General features: G+C 40.1%; 1 protein-coding gene across 10 annotated transcripts in view; it reads left to right on the plus strand.

Annotated features, from left to right (window-relative positions):
* The window catches only part of tjp1a (tight junction protein 1a), a 90,989-nt gene that overhangs the window by 31,473 nt on the left and 43,917 nt on the right, over window positions 1-15,599 (plus strand). The window contains exon 1 of one of the 10 annotated variants that reach the window (XM_034117112.1): window positions 8,440-8,845. The exons of 8 other annotated variants lie outside the window; for them this stretch is intronic. In XM_034117112.1, coding sequence (XP_033973003.1) covers window positions 8,822-8,845 — 24 coding nt within the window. In that variant the 5' untranslated portion in view covers window positions 8,440-8,821. Of the gene's footprint in view, window positions 1-8,439; window positions 8,846-15,599 lie in introns of those variants that run through there. One more of the 10 variants, XM_034117113.1, reaches the window with a different exon arrangement.

The raw sequence follows: 15,599 nt of genomic DNA on the forward strand, positions 1-15,599 counted from the left end.
AATGGTTTTACTGACCCTATTAAGCCAATAACAGTCAGAAACTAATCACTGCTTTTCCTTTTTGAGTTATTTAAACATTCATGTAGAAATACAACTGCTTTTATCTAACTCCTCAGCCTGAACTGTGCCACCTGCCTGTGCCTGTTTGTCTGAAAGCTGTTGCAGTTGTTACTCCTCTGGCCAGTGAGAGCAGCTCATACTGTAGGAATGTAGCAGTATCAGGCAGTGCCATGGGAAGAGTCACGGGGGGGGGCGGGGGGGGGGGGGGGGGGGGGGGGGGGGGGTTGGGGTGGCAGAGATTCGCTCTTGTTTTCTCTTCCGTCTTTGCTGACCTCTCATCTTTTTTCCTTTTTATATTCAACTTTCTCTCCTTTTATTTGAAGTGACTTCCCTTTCTATCTTCTTATCAACTCCTACGTTTAAAATGACTCTTCTCCCTCTTCTCCTTTCCTCCTCCTGTAATGCCTTACACCTCAACTTTTCTGCTCTGCTCTCTTCACTTTGCTTCTACTCTGATATTTTGGGATGTTTCTTGCTGTTTTTTTACTCTCTGCTTCACCTTTCTGCATACTTTTCACATCACTGTGCTGAAGAGCAAGTATTCTGCTCACCTCTCTTTTTTGTTGCTATACTTATTTTACATTTATACATTTTGGTTTTTAGCCCTGCCCCTAAACATGACAGTCTTTAAAATGTTCAAAATCTGTTTAATACTATGAAGGTGTTTCATTGAGGTCTGAGATGAAGAGTTATGTTTCAAACCTCGCATCAAATGTTGGATCTGTAAAAAGTCAACTCTTCATCTTGATTGTAGTTATCTCAACTAGAATTCCTCAGTTCACTACACACAAAGTAAAACATTTATAATTTTATGAAAATGATTGAGTCTGCATATTTTGCTATCGTGTGTCCTGTATCTTCTCTTGTGATTACAAGTGACACTATCAGGACAGAATGCCCTCAAAACTCTTTGTTGCTTTTTGAATGAACTGTAGCTTTGATATGTAAAGGGAACAGTTTGAGACACTTGGATGTCCTCATTATCAAGTGAGAGATGGATGATTGAGGTAAAATAGATATATTGTGTCCAAAATATAGGTTCTTACTATTTAAAGAGCTTGTTTTTGCTGACCTCCAGTGGTTTACCGTCTCTCCTTGCCACATTAATGTAGAAATGTACACCATGACACCACTGTTGGGTGTGGTTGCAGGTGCAAACGCTGCAAGTGACTCTGGTTGTGGTCAGAGGTGAAACAGGCTTGTAACGTTCAATTGGTCGTGGCAGTAAATCCTTCCTCTGAAGTGTGTGAAGTGACTCTTTAATTAACTAAATAGAAAGAACAAGAACTGTTCACTTGTTGTTTAGCCAATAACCTTTTAAGAGCTAATCTGATAAGGTCAGTTTATTTGAAACCTGCTTGAAACTGGAGTCCGTTTGAGTTTTATGTTGAGATACGTTGCTGCGCTGCCGGACAGCTGCAACATAAATCTTCACTTGGACACAAGTTAATTGTGTTCACGGAGCATGGCGGCCTGCAATCTGCAGTTGCTGTCTGTATTAGACTTGTAAATCTTTACTCTTCCTTGAAAATCAATTACATGCCACTTACATTATGTGTCAAATGGCATTTTAGAGCCTGCTGCTTGCTGTCGACACTAACTGGAGCTGCAGCTGTTGGATGTAGCGACACATAACTCTGTCTCTCAATTTAAGTGGGGCAGCTTAGGAGCCCTTGTGTGTATTGCCTATTTATTAAGCTGGAGATTCACACCATGCCAGGGCATTCACACTTGTTGGCCCCGACTCAGACATATTAGCACTTGCACACATACTAAATGGATGCATATTAGAGAACAAGTGTGTCAGTAGTCCCTTCTCTGGTCTAATCTCACTTTTAAGCATACAGATCAGTTAGAAAGTATTAGTACTGTATACTGTATGCAATTTTCTCCTGTTTTTGCAACAAACTAGCTTTAAAATAACACATACGTTTAAGCTTCCAGAGTGTTCATAATCACATAGACTGAACAGTGTATGCTGTAGGTCTTCTGGCTCACATTTCTTTTAAACATAATATGTTTCCTAATTTTAGGCAAAAGAATGATTTGTTTCTAAAACCCACTAGAAATGGACATGGCTCCAGTAGAGGCCTGGTAGAAAAGAGCAGTCACCAAATGTCCAACTGTTGGCTTAACATCCCAGCCAACAGTTGATTGTAAATAGTTTTCAACCATATCATTATAAATATGGAGGCTTTTATTTGAGTTAATTTGTATTTAGTTTCCTATCCCCTAAAATGAATGGACCTTGCCAAGGTGTGCTCGATTTGATCCTTTTTGTCGGATTTTAAAGGTTCCATGTCATGCTTTTCCGGTTATTACCCGTCCCCTTGTGTGTTATGAAGGTTTTTCTGCATGCAAACGGTCTGCAAAGTCACAAACCCTCAAAGTACACCCTGTAGTGAGTAAAACTCTAACACAGAAAATACCTGTCTATGCTGCCCCATAACGCCTCGTTGGAGATTTCTCTTTTTCGTCCTGGGTACAGTGACGTGACCATACCCAAATGGACCAATCCGTGGAGCCGTTACGTTAAGTCCGTGGATTGGACTTCCTCACACACACACACACTCAATCTTTTCTCAGCTGCAGCTCCGCCGATTTCTCCTTCCTGAGACGGCGGGACGCGGCGAAGCTGTGAGTCGGTGTGTGAGCACACACACAAACTCCCAGCCAGGCTGCGGGTGTGTGTTCGGGCTGGTTTCGGGCTGGGTTTTGCTGTGTCTCGTTGTCTCGCAGACGGCCACTGGGCTCATAGGGAGCGGGGGGCAGGAGCTCCAACAAGCCGTTTAGGACAGAGAGTGAATACACATACTATACAGAGATGCTGTATGAGAAACCAATGTGATTTTGGAAAATTGCACAATATAAATCTATTTTAGTATACCTCAACAATGGAATTATGATCAGTAGAAATGGCCATGACATGGGACCTTTAATGTAAACTCCCCTATTGTTCTTTTTCTAATCCTATATGCTGGAGTTGAGCTGAAACAACAACAAAAACATCTGTCTGTCCTTTTCTATGACTGCACTTTATTTATATTCTTGTCCACAACTGTGGATTACACAGCGAGTTTGTGCTTCATGGTGATATAGAAGATAAGCGTTATGGTTTCATCAGTGTACATGTATAGATTATGTTTCTGCTCTATTATTATAGCCTAATGTGTGCTATAGGCTATAATAGAGCAAGTGCTGCCAGGCACTTTAACTGCTGCTTTATTACACCCTCTCTTGCTCTGTCTAAGGTGATACATAAACCTGTGAGAAGTAACAGTGCAGTATCATTTCTGTGTATTTCTACATCGCTGGTTAATGTGTGTCTGATAATGTGTCTCTGCTACCGGTGTCAGTTTTTTCTAAATTGTACTAGGTGAGACCTTTAGGCAGAATTTGTTTTGCTTGAGGTGTTGCAGTACTTTGATAGGCCATGCACTGAGAGAATAACTGAATAGCATTTGTTTTTGTTTTTGTTTTTTTAAACCATACTTTTTGTTTTGCATGCAGTTTGGTCTTCTGGCATCAGGTCCTGTAGTCTTTAATTTTTTCAAATGTTCCCAGCTGTTTCTTTAGCACCACAAAAAAGTAGTCAAATTCCTCACAGTGTAAAAAAGAAATGATAGAATAACCAGTACTTCTCCTTTAATGGCAATTGAGAGGAGATTATGAACATTTGATTATGTTATCTCCTAACTCACTTTCGTGACCACTGGAGCTCGCATGTTTTCAAATAACCACTGAATATTGTTCATCTCTTTGTAGGAAAACCCTAAAGAACTGTCATCACACTTCAGCAGCATTGTTTATGTTCAGTGATTTGAATTAAGGTCACATTTTCTGATTATAAAGTTTCAGTTTTAAAGTACACAGAGAAAACCCAGTAAGATTACACATTTACCATCATTATATCCGTGTCAAAACCAGCGCTAAAACCACATGATAGAAACATATTGATAATTGATTTCTTTATTCTCCCTGTTTTCCCACATTGCTGAACTGCTGGCATGTGCAGTAAGGCAACTCAGCAATTTTAAAAATCCCATGGCATATTTGCCCACCCAGCTGTCACTCAATAGCACTGTGGTGAAATTGGATGATAAGAAATCACATACTGGTGCAGCCTTGGCGCAAGGTATTCAACACATCCCTGCAAGATCAACAGTGTTCCTCCCTCTTTTCCTTCAGCCCCAAAACCCCTGATTTCTATATTTCATGCTATTTACTTTTGCAAAAATATTGAAATTATAAGAATTGTTTTAATTTGTTTTTTTGGTTATCAGTCTGACCATTATCATTAGAAAAGAACAACTGTGACGTTTGGAGAGAACAGTCTGTACTGGCCGAGCGCATTGTAATGTAAGACATTTATCTTTTTAAATACAAGGCGGTAACAAAATGTTGCTTGAAGTTTCATTTGTTTTGTTTGCTTTTCTATTACAACAATGAAAGGAAAAGCTAGAATTGTTTTTCATGAAGCATTTACTGGCAAAACACTCACGTGCACACACACTCGATTGAGCTAAGTGCCTTGTGGATTGTGCCTTGGGATTTGCAATATTTTTAATTTACAGTCTCATTCTGAGGCAAACAATGGGGTCGTCACGTGGATGGAAAGCATGATGTAATGGCTAGCTTTTCCTCACCATTAACAGCATGTTGACTGTTAATATGTGGCGAGCCTCACACAACACACACAATTGGTTTAAATGGAGCGAAATCATGACCGTTGTTTCTTTAATGAGAAATAATCACAGACGTAGGAAAGTGTTGGAATTTGAAGTAGAGCTGCTTTGGGGCCATTCCTTGTTCAGCTACTTGAGATACCGCTGAGAAGCAGAGTGGAGTCAACTAGGTTCACTGCAGTCTCTATTCTCTGGCTATAAAAGGCTCAGCAATCCTTGTCTGCTGGGAGAGAATACGCAAGGAAGAGGCAGAAAAAAAGGAAAATGAGAGATTTGTTTGGTTGTTTGATCACATGGCTGCCTCTTGGAGTAAACGTTCTCTGAAGTTTAAAAGTGGCCTGCTCCACTGTTAGTTACTAAAGACCATTGTACATTTAGTTCTCAGCACGCTTTATTCTTTATCCAGGAACTGCGTGTAACTCACTTTCTCTTATATTAAAAGCATTTCCAAGCTACTTTTCTTCTGTGGGTTTGACTGAAATAATGTAAACACAACTGTCAAAGCAGGAGAATCAACTCCAATAATAAGAATCTACTTGGACCTGTTTAAAAATCTATATATTTTCTTGAAACCTTTTGCAAAGTGCCATTCTGGGAGTGCTCCCCACATCTGTATGTCAGGACAGCTTAGCTGCACAGTGCTGTTAGAAAATGCTGTGCTTACTATACGATGTAGGAGAGTTTGATTGATGATTTGTGTGATTGAATATTGAAGAGAATGACTGCATAATTAGAAACAGTCGACAGGTTTATTGGAAGATCAGATTTAGAGGCTCTCTCGTAGGATGGAAACCTGAGTGATTATTACAAGGATATAATGTGTACACTATATACGTCTTGTGGAAATCCTTTCTGCAGCGGTGTGTGTGTACAGTTATTGTTGTAATGTTTTTAGCTTCTATTTAACATTTATTGTGGAATATAGGTCCATGTTCATTTTAACCTATGGTTTTATTCAATAGGTATTTGTTTCCTTTATAATCAGCATATTACAGAAGGAATCTATTTCCCTGATTTTATGGACTAATACATTGAACCTTGAACCTTGAGCCATGTCTGGGGTTTATTACATCCTGAAACCAGATTTGTGTTTACTGTTTAAAGCCACACAAAGCCTTAACAATATTGACCTGGAAGGTAGGGGTGAATTTGAGAGATGCTTGACAGCTAATCCTGCCATATGATACTAATCTGGTCACAAACAGTTGGCCTCTAAAGCAGAGATGTGACATTTGTATTTGAGTATTAGCAGGTTAAACCGCAATCCTTCCCTTCACAGCTTTTACTGAATGGATTACTTTACTGTGAGTGAAAGTTTCTCAAAATGAAATTTAGATAAATGGAATATTTTAGCTATAAAAAATGCAATATTGTGGTTATTGTAAAAATTGCAAGAAAAGAACAAAACCAGAAATGAATCAGGCCTAGTAGTTTCTTCTTCTTTCCCATCGAACTCCCATCATTCTCCAAAGATTTATTTGACATTAACGAAAATACAATAATGGCAGCCTTTAACTTTTAAACTGGTTATTTTTGCTACAAACATATAATACCTCCAGATGAACGCCGGTCTCGATAATCTGGCTAGGATTTATTGAGAGCTTCACGTCTCCAGAAGGTTTTTATTAGCATGTAGAAACAAAGAGGCTCTGCTGGACCCGCAGGGCGGCCCTAAGTCAACAGGGGGCAGGAGGGATCACACACCCCTAACTCAGGACAGATGAAAATAAGGAAACAACATCTGCTTAAGACCATTCATCAATGCAGAAAAAAAGGTTGATAAAACCTCTTTCATTCATCATCATACATATCATTCAGCCTCCATGAGTATCAACCGACGGCTTTATGTTTTCTAAATGTTCACATTGTACTGTTTCACTCTACATTAGGCTTTTACGCTGCAGGAAAAGCTGGGTTGAGTGAACCTTGTGATGCACTCGAACCAAATGTAGGCCTGCATGTTCGCCTTTGTTTTCCATGTGCCTGCTCTTCCATGAGGCGAACGCACCTGAGCTTTGAAGCTGCCCATTGCCCGAAAGAGCTGTGTCTCTATATGTGTTTGTGTGTGTAAGTGTGTGTGTTAGAGAGAGAGAGAGAGCGGGATGCAAGCGAAGAGGACAAAGCTTTGATCACATTGGAGTGTCACTAACGTCTTTCTCCTCTCTGCCACAACATCTGAGGTACCGTCACAGGTGTGGATGCGAGTGAGCAGCACGTAGCAGAGGAAAAGCTTCTGTTTATCGCCTTTTTTTTAAGCGATAAGCGTACGTTTGGATATTTGTTATTGTTAGTTGACACACCATGATTATGTTGAACATACTGCTATCAACGCTGGTCGATCCTGAAAGACGTTTTAGAGGCTTCAGAAGGAGCGAGCGACTCGCATCGATACTCGTATGTACCATCCTTGGGGCATGTTAAAAAAATCTGTTTTTAAATGCATGTTGATGTTTTGTTTCTAAGATTTGGTGATTACTTGTGGTGAAATGCTTTCTCTAAGTGGATGTTTTTTTTTAAAACACTATTAGTATGTGTTTCCCTGTCTGAAGTATTGGTGCAGGTTTTAAGAGTAGCTAGTCTGTCTTGATCCTGTTTTCGATGTGACCTGGCCTTTCTGGAGGCCATCCTCTGCTTGCAACCTTCAAGACATGTGTGCTGCTTCTGACTGGTGGTATTTTAGCCTTGTAAGATTATGTCTGGTGGGAATTAATTTGACCACCTACACTGCCACAAAGCCCTCCTCCACAGTTGAGCGAGAAAGACACAGGAAGTAATCATTAGAGCAGCTAGATTTAGGGAATGTGATTGCTCAGTTTGTTTGGAAAAGATAGGGTGTGTCTCTGAGTGTGTGTATACTTACTATCACATGTACTGTAACCGTTCAGCCTGAAAACCTTTACAATGTCACACTGCTTCATCATTTTTGTGTTCCTCCTGCGGTCTACTTTTTATATAGCACATACTGTTTGCTGGAAACAGAAGTAAATTGTGAAACAATACAAGCTGAGATTGTTGCATCCTGTGGGTGGGGTCTGGTTTAGGAAGTCATAGGAACTTCACTGAATGGCTTTTGTGGTTTCCTGTGAGGTGACTTATCAACCACAAACCCTTCTAATTTATTTGTGCTGAGAAATGTTTTCAAAAAAGGACTCTCTGTTTACTTAATTGACACATTTAGTTTTTTACGAAACGACCCACACAGAAACCTAAAAGGGAAATAGCCATACTAACTTTTCAAACATTCTGCTGAAATATTTTTTACACCAAATTTGCAGCATTTTTTCAAATAACGGCTTTGATTTTTCCCACTAACATGAGATATATAAGACTACTGTGGTCCTTATGTGAAATACCATCATCACACAGTGAAAGTGAGCATTCAGCATCAGCAGGGACAGCGGCGTCGCTTCTCCTTGTATCCCGGACTGTTTATTCCACGAGATAACAGGGGTGGCCACTTTAATTGGCGCAGTGAAAACATATACACAATCAAGAAGTACACAATATAATTAAAGAATAGTACAAAGGTATTCCTCTCTTAATATTATAATCGTTATAAGGGAAAGTTGTTCGTAGTGAATGGTCAATGCCCCCGTTCTTTTTAGAGACTTGCACCCCTCTTTGCATGCAATGGTCCGCTCCGCCCAGACACGACACGGCCGTTGCTCTCACAGCAGAGCTGGGAGAGGTTTACACAGCCTGCCATTGCTGCACACCGTGAGAGGGATGCCTACTCTTCCCAACTTTTCATCCAGAGGTTAGCGACAAAACGTCAAAGCAAGGTGGTCTTATTTCCCTTTTTTATAGCTCGAGTTTCTTCCATGAATCGATATCTGACTGGACTAACGTTAGCGTTTCCGAAGATAAGTGAATGAACTTTGTACTTTCCACACGGCTTTTCGTGACATGTTTCCCGTCGTCCTGGATAAAATAAAATAACAACGTAGCCCGGCGTGGCGGCAGCTGGGCGAAAATTCAACTGGAAAGGGAAATACCGCTCTCGCCCCGAGTGATTATCAAAACAAAGAGACGAAAAACTTTAACCTTCCACTTTTGAAGCGGAATAGGAGTTTTAAATGACCTCCAAAGCTTCAAATAAGGTGGGTAATTTGGTCGGATGAGTGTGAAGTGTTTCGTTTCAACATTACGCTGCTGGTTTATGAAGCTAATGTGTGTGATAAACGGAAGAGCTAACAGTGGCTAAAATAGAAACGGTGGTAAACTGTGCTGTGTGTTGGGCTAAATAACTCTGGAGACTGTTGTAAGTAGTAATAAAGTATTCCTAATGGCGCTGTTGGATATGTGAGAGAGTGTTGTTGATTGGGTTTGGCTAAGGCTTTATTCTGAAATATACACCTAGTAACATCATTTAGCCCTCATCCAGCATTGCGGTTTGTACTGCACTAGGTTCAAAATAAATAATCTGATTTGAACTGGGTGTTACTGTTGATAAACCGTCACTGATAACCCAGCTGTGTTCATAGTAGGTCTCAGCTCTGCTACCTGTTGATATCTAGAGTCCCAGCCATTGTTTATTTAAAAAAAATGGCAGGAAATCGCCATCTGAAACTGACTGAGCCTCGGAGGCAGATCTTCTGCTAAAAGATCCTATTTTTACATGATCAATGTAAAGGCGTTTTTGAGAATTTGGTTGTTTTAAGTTGTCTTTTACAAGTTGTGTTTCATGGAAGGCTTGTATTGTAAGATGATGATAACAGCCTGGGGAAAAAAGAGTTACCAATTACCTCAAAGTGATCTATCGTTTTGTTATGTATGTGGGGGAATTACCTTTCACTAAATAGTGTTATATACCAGTAATGGCCTAATTAGAAACTTTTCACCACTTTTGGGAACCCCTTCACTTGTGTTTATAGTCTCAGTTTGAGGGCCATTTTAAAGCCACCAGTTAACTATATGTTATTTTCACTTGCATCTCTGTATCAGTTATGTGTTGTTGCTCATCAGTCAAACACAGCTGGATGAATACCTGTCAAGCTTTGCATATTTTCCAAATCAAACTAAAATATTTTAAATTATAATTCATCAATGAAGAATTGTTTCAAAAGAAGTTGAAAACTGCCTGGTCAGGTGTTTACTGTCAGTAGAACAGACTTGAAAAAATACTGTATTATTACATCATAAGTAGCCAATATACCTCCACATTTTCCTCTACATGTGATTGCAATGTTTTTTTTAATATATATTTTTTTTAATTAAAAATCTTCTAATTAAAAATGGATTAATCCTCAATAAGACCTAAACATGTTTACACAGCATTTTCAATAGTTATTTTCTATTAGAGAGTGCGGAATGTGCTGTGTTTGTCAAACAGAAGTGTTGATATTCAGGTTTGCTTGGTTTACCCAGTTAGACGAAACCAGCTCTGTCATGTCAGCAGGTGACGTTATGCTGTAGTCAGTGTACTGTATCCGAGCGCTTGGTCACACCTTGACTTAAACTTACAACTGTACTATGTTTGCACTTGGCAATGAGCCAAAGGTATTTCCTGTGCTCATTAGTAGTTCCTCTACACTTTTGTATCACTTTCTCTTTATTCTGCTATTTAATTTGTTCTTAGTCGTGATAAATGGACATCTTGCCTGCTTATTTCAGGTCCTATTGTTCAGTTGATGATTTGACGTCTCGAAGAGATGAAAAGCACAAACAAGTATGACTTGCCTTTCAACTGCATTACCCTTCCATGCACTTAATCACTCATTGTCTATCATATTAACTCCCACCTCATAAGTTGTGATAGACTGACCTGACATGACATCAGTATTAGTCACAAAGTTCGGTTAATAATTAACTTCAATACAATGTTTCCACGCTGTTTCAGGAATGGACGAACATCTGTAGGTGTGGTGACTTCAAGTGTCAGAGGTCAAAATGCTAATATTGTGCAAAAGTGTGTCATTAGGTTAGCATGCTGTGTTAGTAAATATTTAGCATTCACTGAATAGTGGCAACTTCGGTAAAAACAATTAGGGTTAGCACAAATAATAAGCACTTTGTAAGAGTTCACTTGATGCTGCCTTTCCTTTGTATGCCATGACTGACCTACACTACAAAATAACAGTTCATGTTAATTGCTGTTTATAGCAGGATGCATTTCTATGACGACGGAAAAGGAAATGTCTTTCTGTTTAGTGCAAGAGTTCTTGCCCTGGCACCAAGGAGAGAGGAAAGGATGCTGTTTTCAAAGCTTGGAAAAAAGACCCAGGGAAGAGAGTGACTGTCTGAACAGTGCGTAGTAACATAACGTTTAAGCATATTTCAAATTGAATGGAATTGTTAAGTAGTGATATTGGTACACTATGTTAACCAATCATAGGTATCATTTAAATCTGAACTTGATTGAGCTCTTTGAGGTTTTTAAATGAGCCAGTCATTTATCTGATATTGAACTAGCTAAAAAACAAATGAATCCACTGAAGATTTGGCATCATCTCTTCCTCACCAGAGTGCATGTTGGCCTCATTCTTCTTTGCGTTTGGCCTTCAGCCATTCCTGTTTACTTTTGTGAATGCAATGCAAAAAGAAACATAATTCAGAGCCTCAGCAGTCCCTCAAGCCTTCAGACTTTCTGAGAAGACAGACCAAATAAGTGTAACATGCATTTGGTTGAAGGAGGTAGTATTAATTAGAGTTGCACAGCGGGCCAAGAACAGCCTCTGTTTTGCTTTGATGATTACACATCCCTATTTACATCACTGAGGAGGGAAATGTAATTAGAGGATTGAGTGCTAGGGAGAGGAAAAAGTCCTGCTGGTGTTTTTGTTCTGTGTCGTAGGCTCCCCGCCATTTCTGGAGAATCAGGGCTGATGTGGCTTGTAATAAACACAAGATAGAACGGCTAATGTCTGCCGTGTGTGACAAGGAGTTATGCCATCAGATTATAAAGCATTTATCCCATTTTCTGTTGAGACACTCCCCAAGCTGCTTCAGATGCCTTCCTTTTTAACAGAGACAATGCAACTTGTAACATTATTCTTGTTAGACGTTCATACATGCAATAAGAACGCTTATTGATACTGATTGTAATCTTGGTTGAAATGTCACAGAGAATACTCAAACTCACGATCAAGCTAATTTTTTAATGTCCAGTTGCAGCCTTGGTGTAAAACCTTGAGACACAAAACACACCTAAACTCATTCCTTCTGACACTAACGGGCCAGTCTATGATTTGAGGCATTTGATTCAAAGTCCTTCCTGCCCTTAAGCAGTGCAGGTGCAGTGAGGGCTGTCTCTCTGTATAAAGGAGAGGGCTGCCAGTGGATCATAATGAAGACAGCAGCCAGAGGTCTGTTCCTTCAGCCTGGCTTCAGCTTTTGGGCTGTGACCTATCTGGATATTAATACAAGTAGATTATTCATTGGTTAAAACAAATGTCTAGGCATATGTCCAGAGACCTTGAGAGACTTGAATTTACATAACAAACTGCAACAATTGCAATAAAAAGTACTGCAGAGTATGCAGGGATGTCCCGGTGAAGTTTTTTGCAGCCAATTCGAGTAAATTAGAATCATTGTAATGATATTTGCTGATGGTCCCAACCTGATATTGGAGAGTGGATGACTGCACACATTGTGTTGCTGTGCATGAAAGCTTTGTGGGTAAAACAAAGTTTATTTGAAAGCAAAGGATCGGATCGAGCTAAATATAGCTCAATAACTGAAAACGATCAGTTTAAAAATGCCTTTTATACATTGGAACATCACAATGTGATATGTCCCAGGAGTATGCTTACATTCCTATGATTGTGTCCAGATGGCCAGCCCCACTGTGCACAGATTTGTTAAAGAGTCGACAGTAGACAGTGGCCTGTCTGGAAACAAATATTGAGAGAAAGCAGCTGTTGTTCTTTCAATGCTAGAAGACTGTGCAGTGTGACAGATATCAAGGACATCAGACCTGCTTATCCTTTCTTCCCTGGAGGAAAGTCCAGGGAAGAAACACACAGCAGGAGGCAGGTGGATAGCAGAAAGAGAAAACCAAGGAAAGCAGAAAATGCCTTTTGAGGGAGGGGTTATAGGAAGGGTGAAATGGAGAAGGAAGGAGTGGGAGGGAGAGATACACCGGCTATAATCTGAATCACATGGCAGATCTTAAAAGACTGACTCTCCCTCCTTTAATCTTCATTTTCAGCAGAATAGCTCTTATGCTTTTACATGTTATGAAGCCAATTCTAAACAACATTAATATCTCTTTCCATATCATTTAATTGCAACAGGAAAATAGGGTGGAGCACATTTTCTTGAGGGGTGTTGGTCACTGAGTTTTGTGGAAAAGATCTGCAGTAGCCTTGCAAAACAATCAACAAATAGTTGTGTTTATTGTGGTTTGGTAATGCTATGCATAACACGTCTTAAAGGGGGGCGTTATTCACAGCAGGCTGATATTGATTGACAGTTATCTATCTGCGTGTTCGAGTAATCAACATGAACCCTTGCGTTACTCGCTTGGATGTCTTCGACGTTTTCTGGAATAACATGGGTGCGATCCTGTATTGTTGTTCCTATTTCTCCTAAACTTTCCACCAAAATCTGCTTCTGGTTAAAAAAAGTTGGCCATATTGTAAAGTTTCATTTTCAATCATGGATGAGGATTTTAGAAGTTTGAAAATATGTAATTTAGTTCATTTGTAGGTCATATTTTGATCCGACTGGCCTTTGGATGTTTCCAGACTTCAACTATCTGAGGTGAGTTTTCCACATAAAGTGGGGCTAGACCAGCAGGGAGTTGCAAGCAGAACCAAAAACACCCCAGAGACCTGAGCACTGGTCCATAGTGTACAGACTGGAGTAGTTCTGCTTTTGAATGACAAAGTCTAAACATATTTCACAGATCTCCCTCAGGAAGATCATCCTGCTGTTAGCCCTTTGTTTGCTGAAACATAGTGGCCAGTGGAATAAACTGATCAACCACCTTTCACTACCCTGCTGATGCTGATGGAGATTGATGGAGGGAACTGTAATATAATATAATATATCTCTTTTTCCTCATCAGGCAGCTTTCCTATCCATGCTAGGGCATTTCACGCCATCCTTGCATCCTTTCTGGCAGGGAAGGGCAGGTCTCTGCAGGGATTTATCATTCCTACTGCAGGCATAGGGGATTTGATACAGGGTGTTGTGTGTGTGACACAGTCACAGAGAGAGAGAGAGAGAGAGAGAGAGAGGGGAGTGACAAGAGAGTGTACATGTGGAAGCCGTGGCTCAGCTGGTTAGGGAAGAGAGAAGGATGCAGGAACACATTTATCCCAAGGCTTGTTGCCCTACATGCCTTTACGCACACACACACACACACACACACACACACACACACACACACACACACACACACACACACACACACACACACACACACACACACTGCTGTGTGTTGATTTGCTTATCTTTCACAGTGTTGGGAGGCAGCCCTGTTTGTGTCTGGGAAACAGAGTCATCAGCCTGTGGGGGACATTGTCCGCTGCTTTAGACGATATAGGGCATAAGCATCACTACCAGTGTCTGTTTCCCAGATATCAGACTTCTGTCAGAGCGTAAGCGTATCTCAGAAGCCTTTTACAATAGAGTTTATACACTGTTATCTTGTCTGACCATAGAAGTATTATTTCCTGCTAAATGTTAATATTGCCGCATGTAAAAGGAACTGTGTGTATTCTTTACAGTGTACCAAAAACCCATCATCTTTACACATCTTAAACCTGCTGCCTTGGGTTGCTTGAGCTGATGTAGTTCAAAAGTGCAATTAAATTATGTTCCAAACTATATTCCAGTGTGCAGATACTGTGTTTCTCCTTCTTTCTAAAACTGCTTTAAATAAGTTATTTTTGCGTTAAAATAGTTTTCTGTAACATGATCCAAAAACTAAATAATGAAATACTGTATTAAAAACCTGTTTAACATGCAGGAATGCGTGACTGAGTGACTTTCAAAAGATTTGACACGGTAAACAGAAAAATGCTGAAACATCTCAGCCCCCCCCCACAGTCTGAAAGGAATATTTTTGAGCCGACCAAACTAAAACCAGACTTAACATAACGTAGCTAATGGCTCAACAAGACTGGGTTTTGCTTTTAGTTAAATATGGATATCCATCACATGCGTGTGACCTGGCTCTCTCACTCCTGGTTCCCATGAAAACCAGAGCAGCAACCCCTGGTTAGCTGAGTCAGACCTGAGGGTGTGTTTTCTCTCTCTCTCCACATCATCAGCTCATGTCTGCAAACTGAATTAGTTTTCATTGTGCGTATACAGGTTAACTATGAGGTGGTAATGACAGTTAAACATTTAAAGTTTTGTCATCGATGCAAATGTCACTCATAAAGATCTTTCCCGTCACTCCTTGATGATGCAAGTAAAAACAAAAGATAAACAGGCAGACGTTTCAGTTCATAGTATGACAGCTATGTGTGTGAGTGATGCAAGAGGAGCCACAATGGTATGTGTCAATTTTAGCGCCAATATGCAGATGCTTCCACCTGTGAAGTGTTGCTGTTGTAGCTCGAAAACCTTTCATTTCACAGATATCAAAGGAATGCTTCGATGCAGGTCTATTCAGAAGTCAGTCCTGTTGAAATTGTTTTATTCGAGCATAACCTTGACTTTGTATCTGCACTGCAGATACTGTAAAGGATCTGGATGTGTTCCCCTCATTCCTCTATCTGTAATGACGTTCACTCACTGCTGAATAACCAGAGGATAAGGCTTCATTACAGATGTGTTCTTTGCTCACTGTAATTAGTTCATTAGGTGCATTGGGGTGTACGAGCTTCCCCTCTACTATCGGTCTTTTTTTAGATGTCATTAGAAGTCATTTATGTATTATCTCTCTGAGCTTGTGCATCT

The sequence above is a fragment of the Trematomus bernacchii genome, unplaced genomic scaffold (genome assembly GCF_902827165.1).
Source record: "Trematomus bernacchii unplaced genomic scaffold, fTreBer1.1, whole genome shotgun sequence".
Taxonomy (NCBI): domain Eukaryota; kingdom Metazoa; phylum Chordata; class Actinopteri; order Perciformes; family Nototheniidae; genus Trematomus; species Trematomus bernacchii.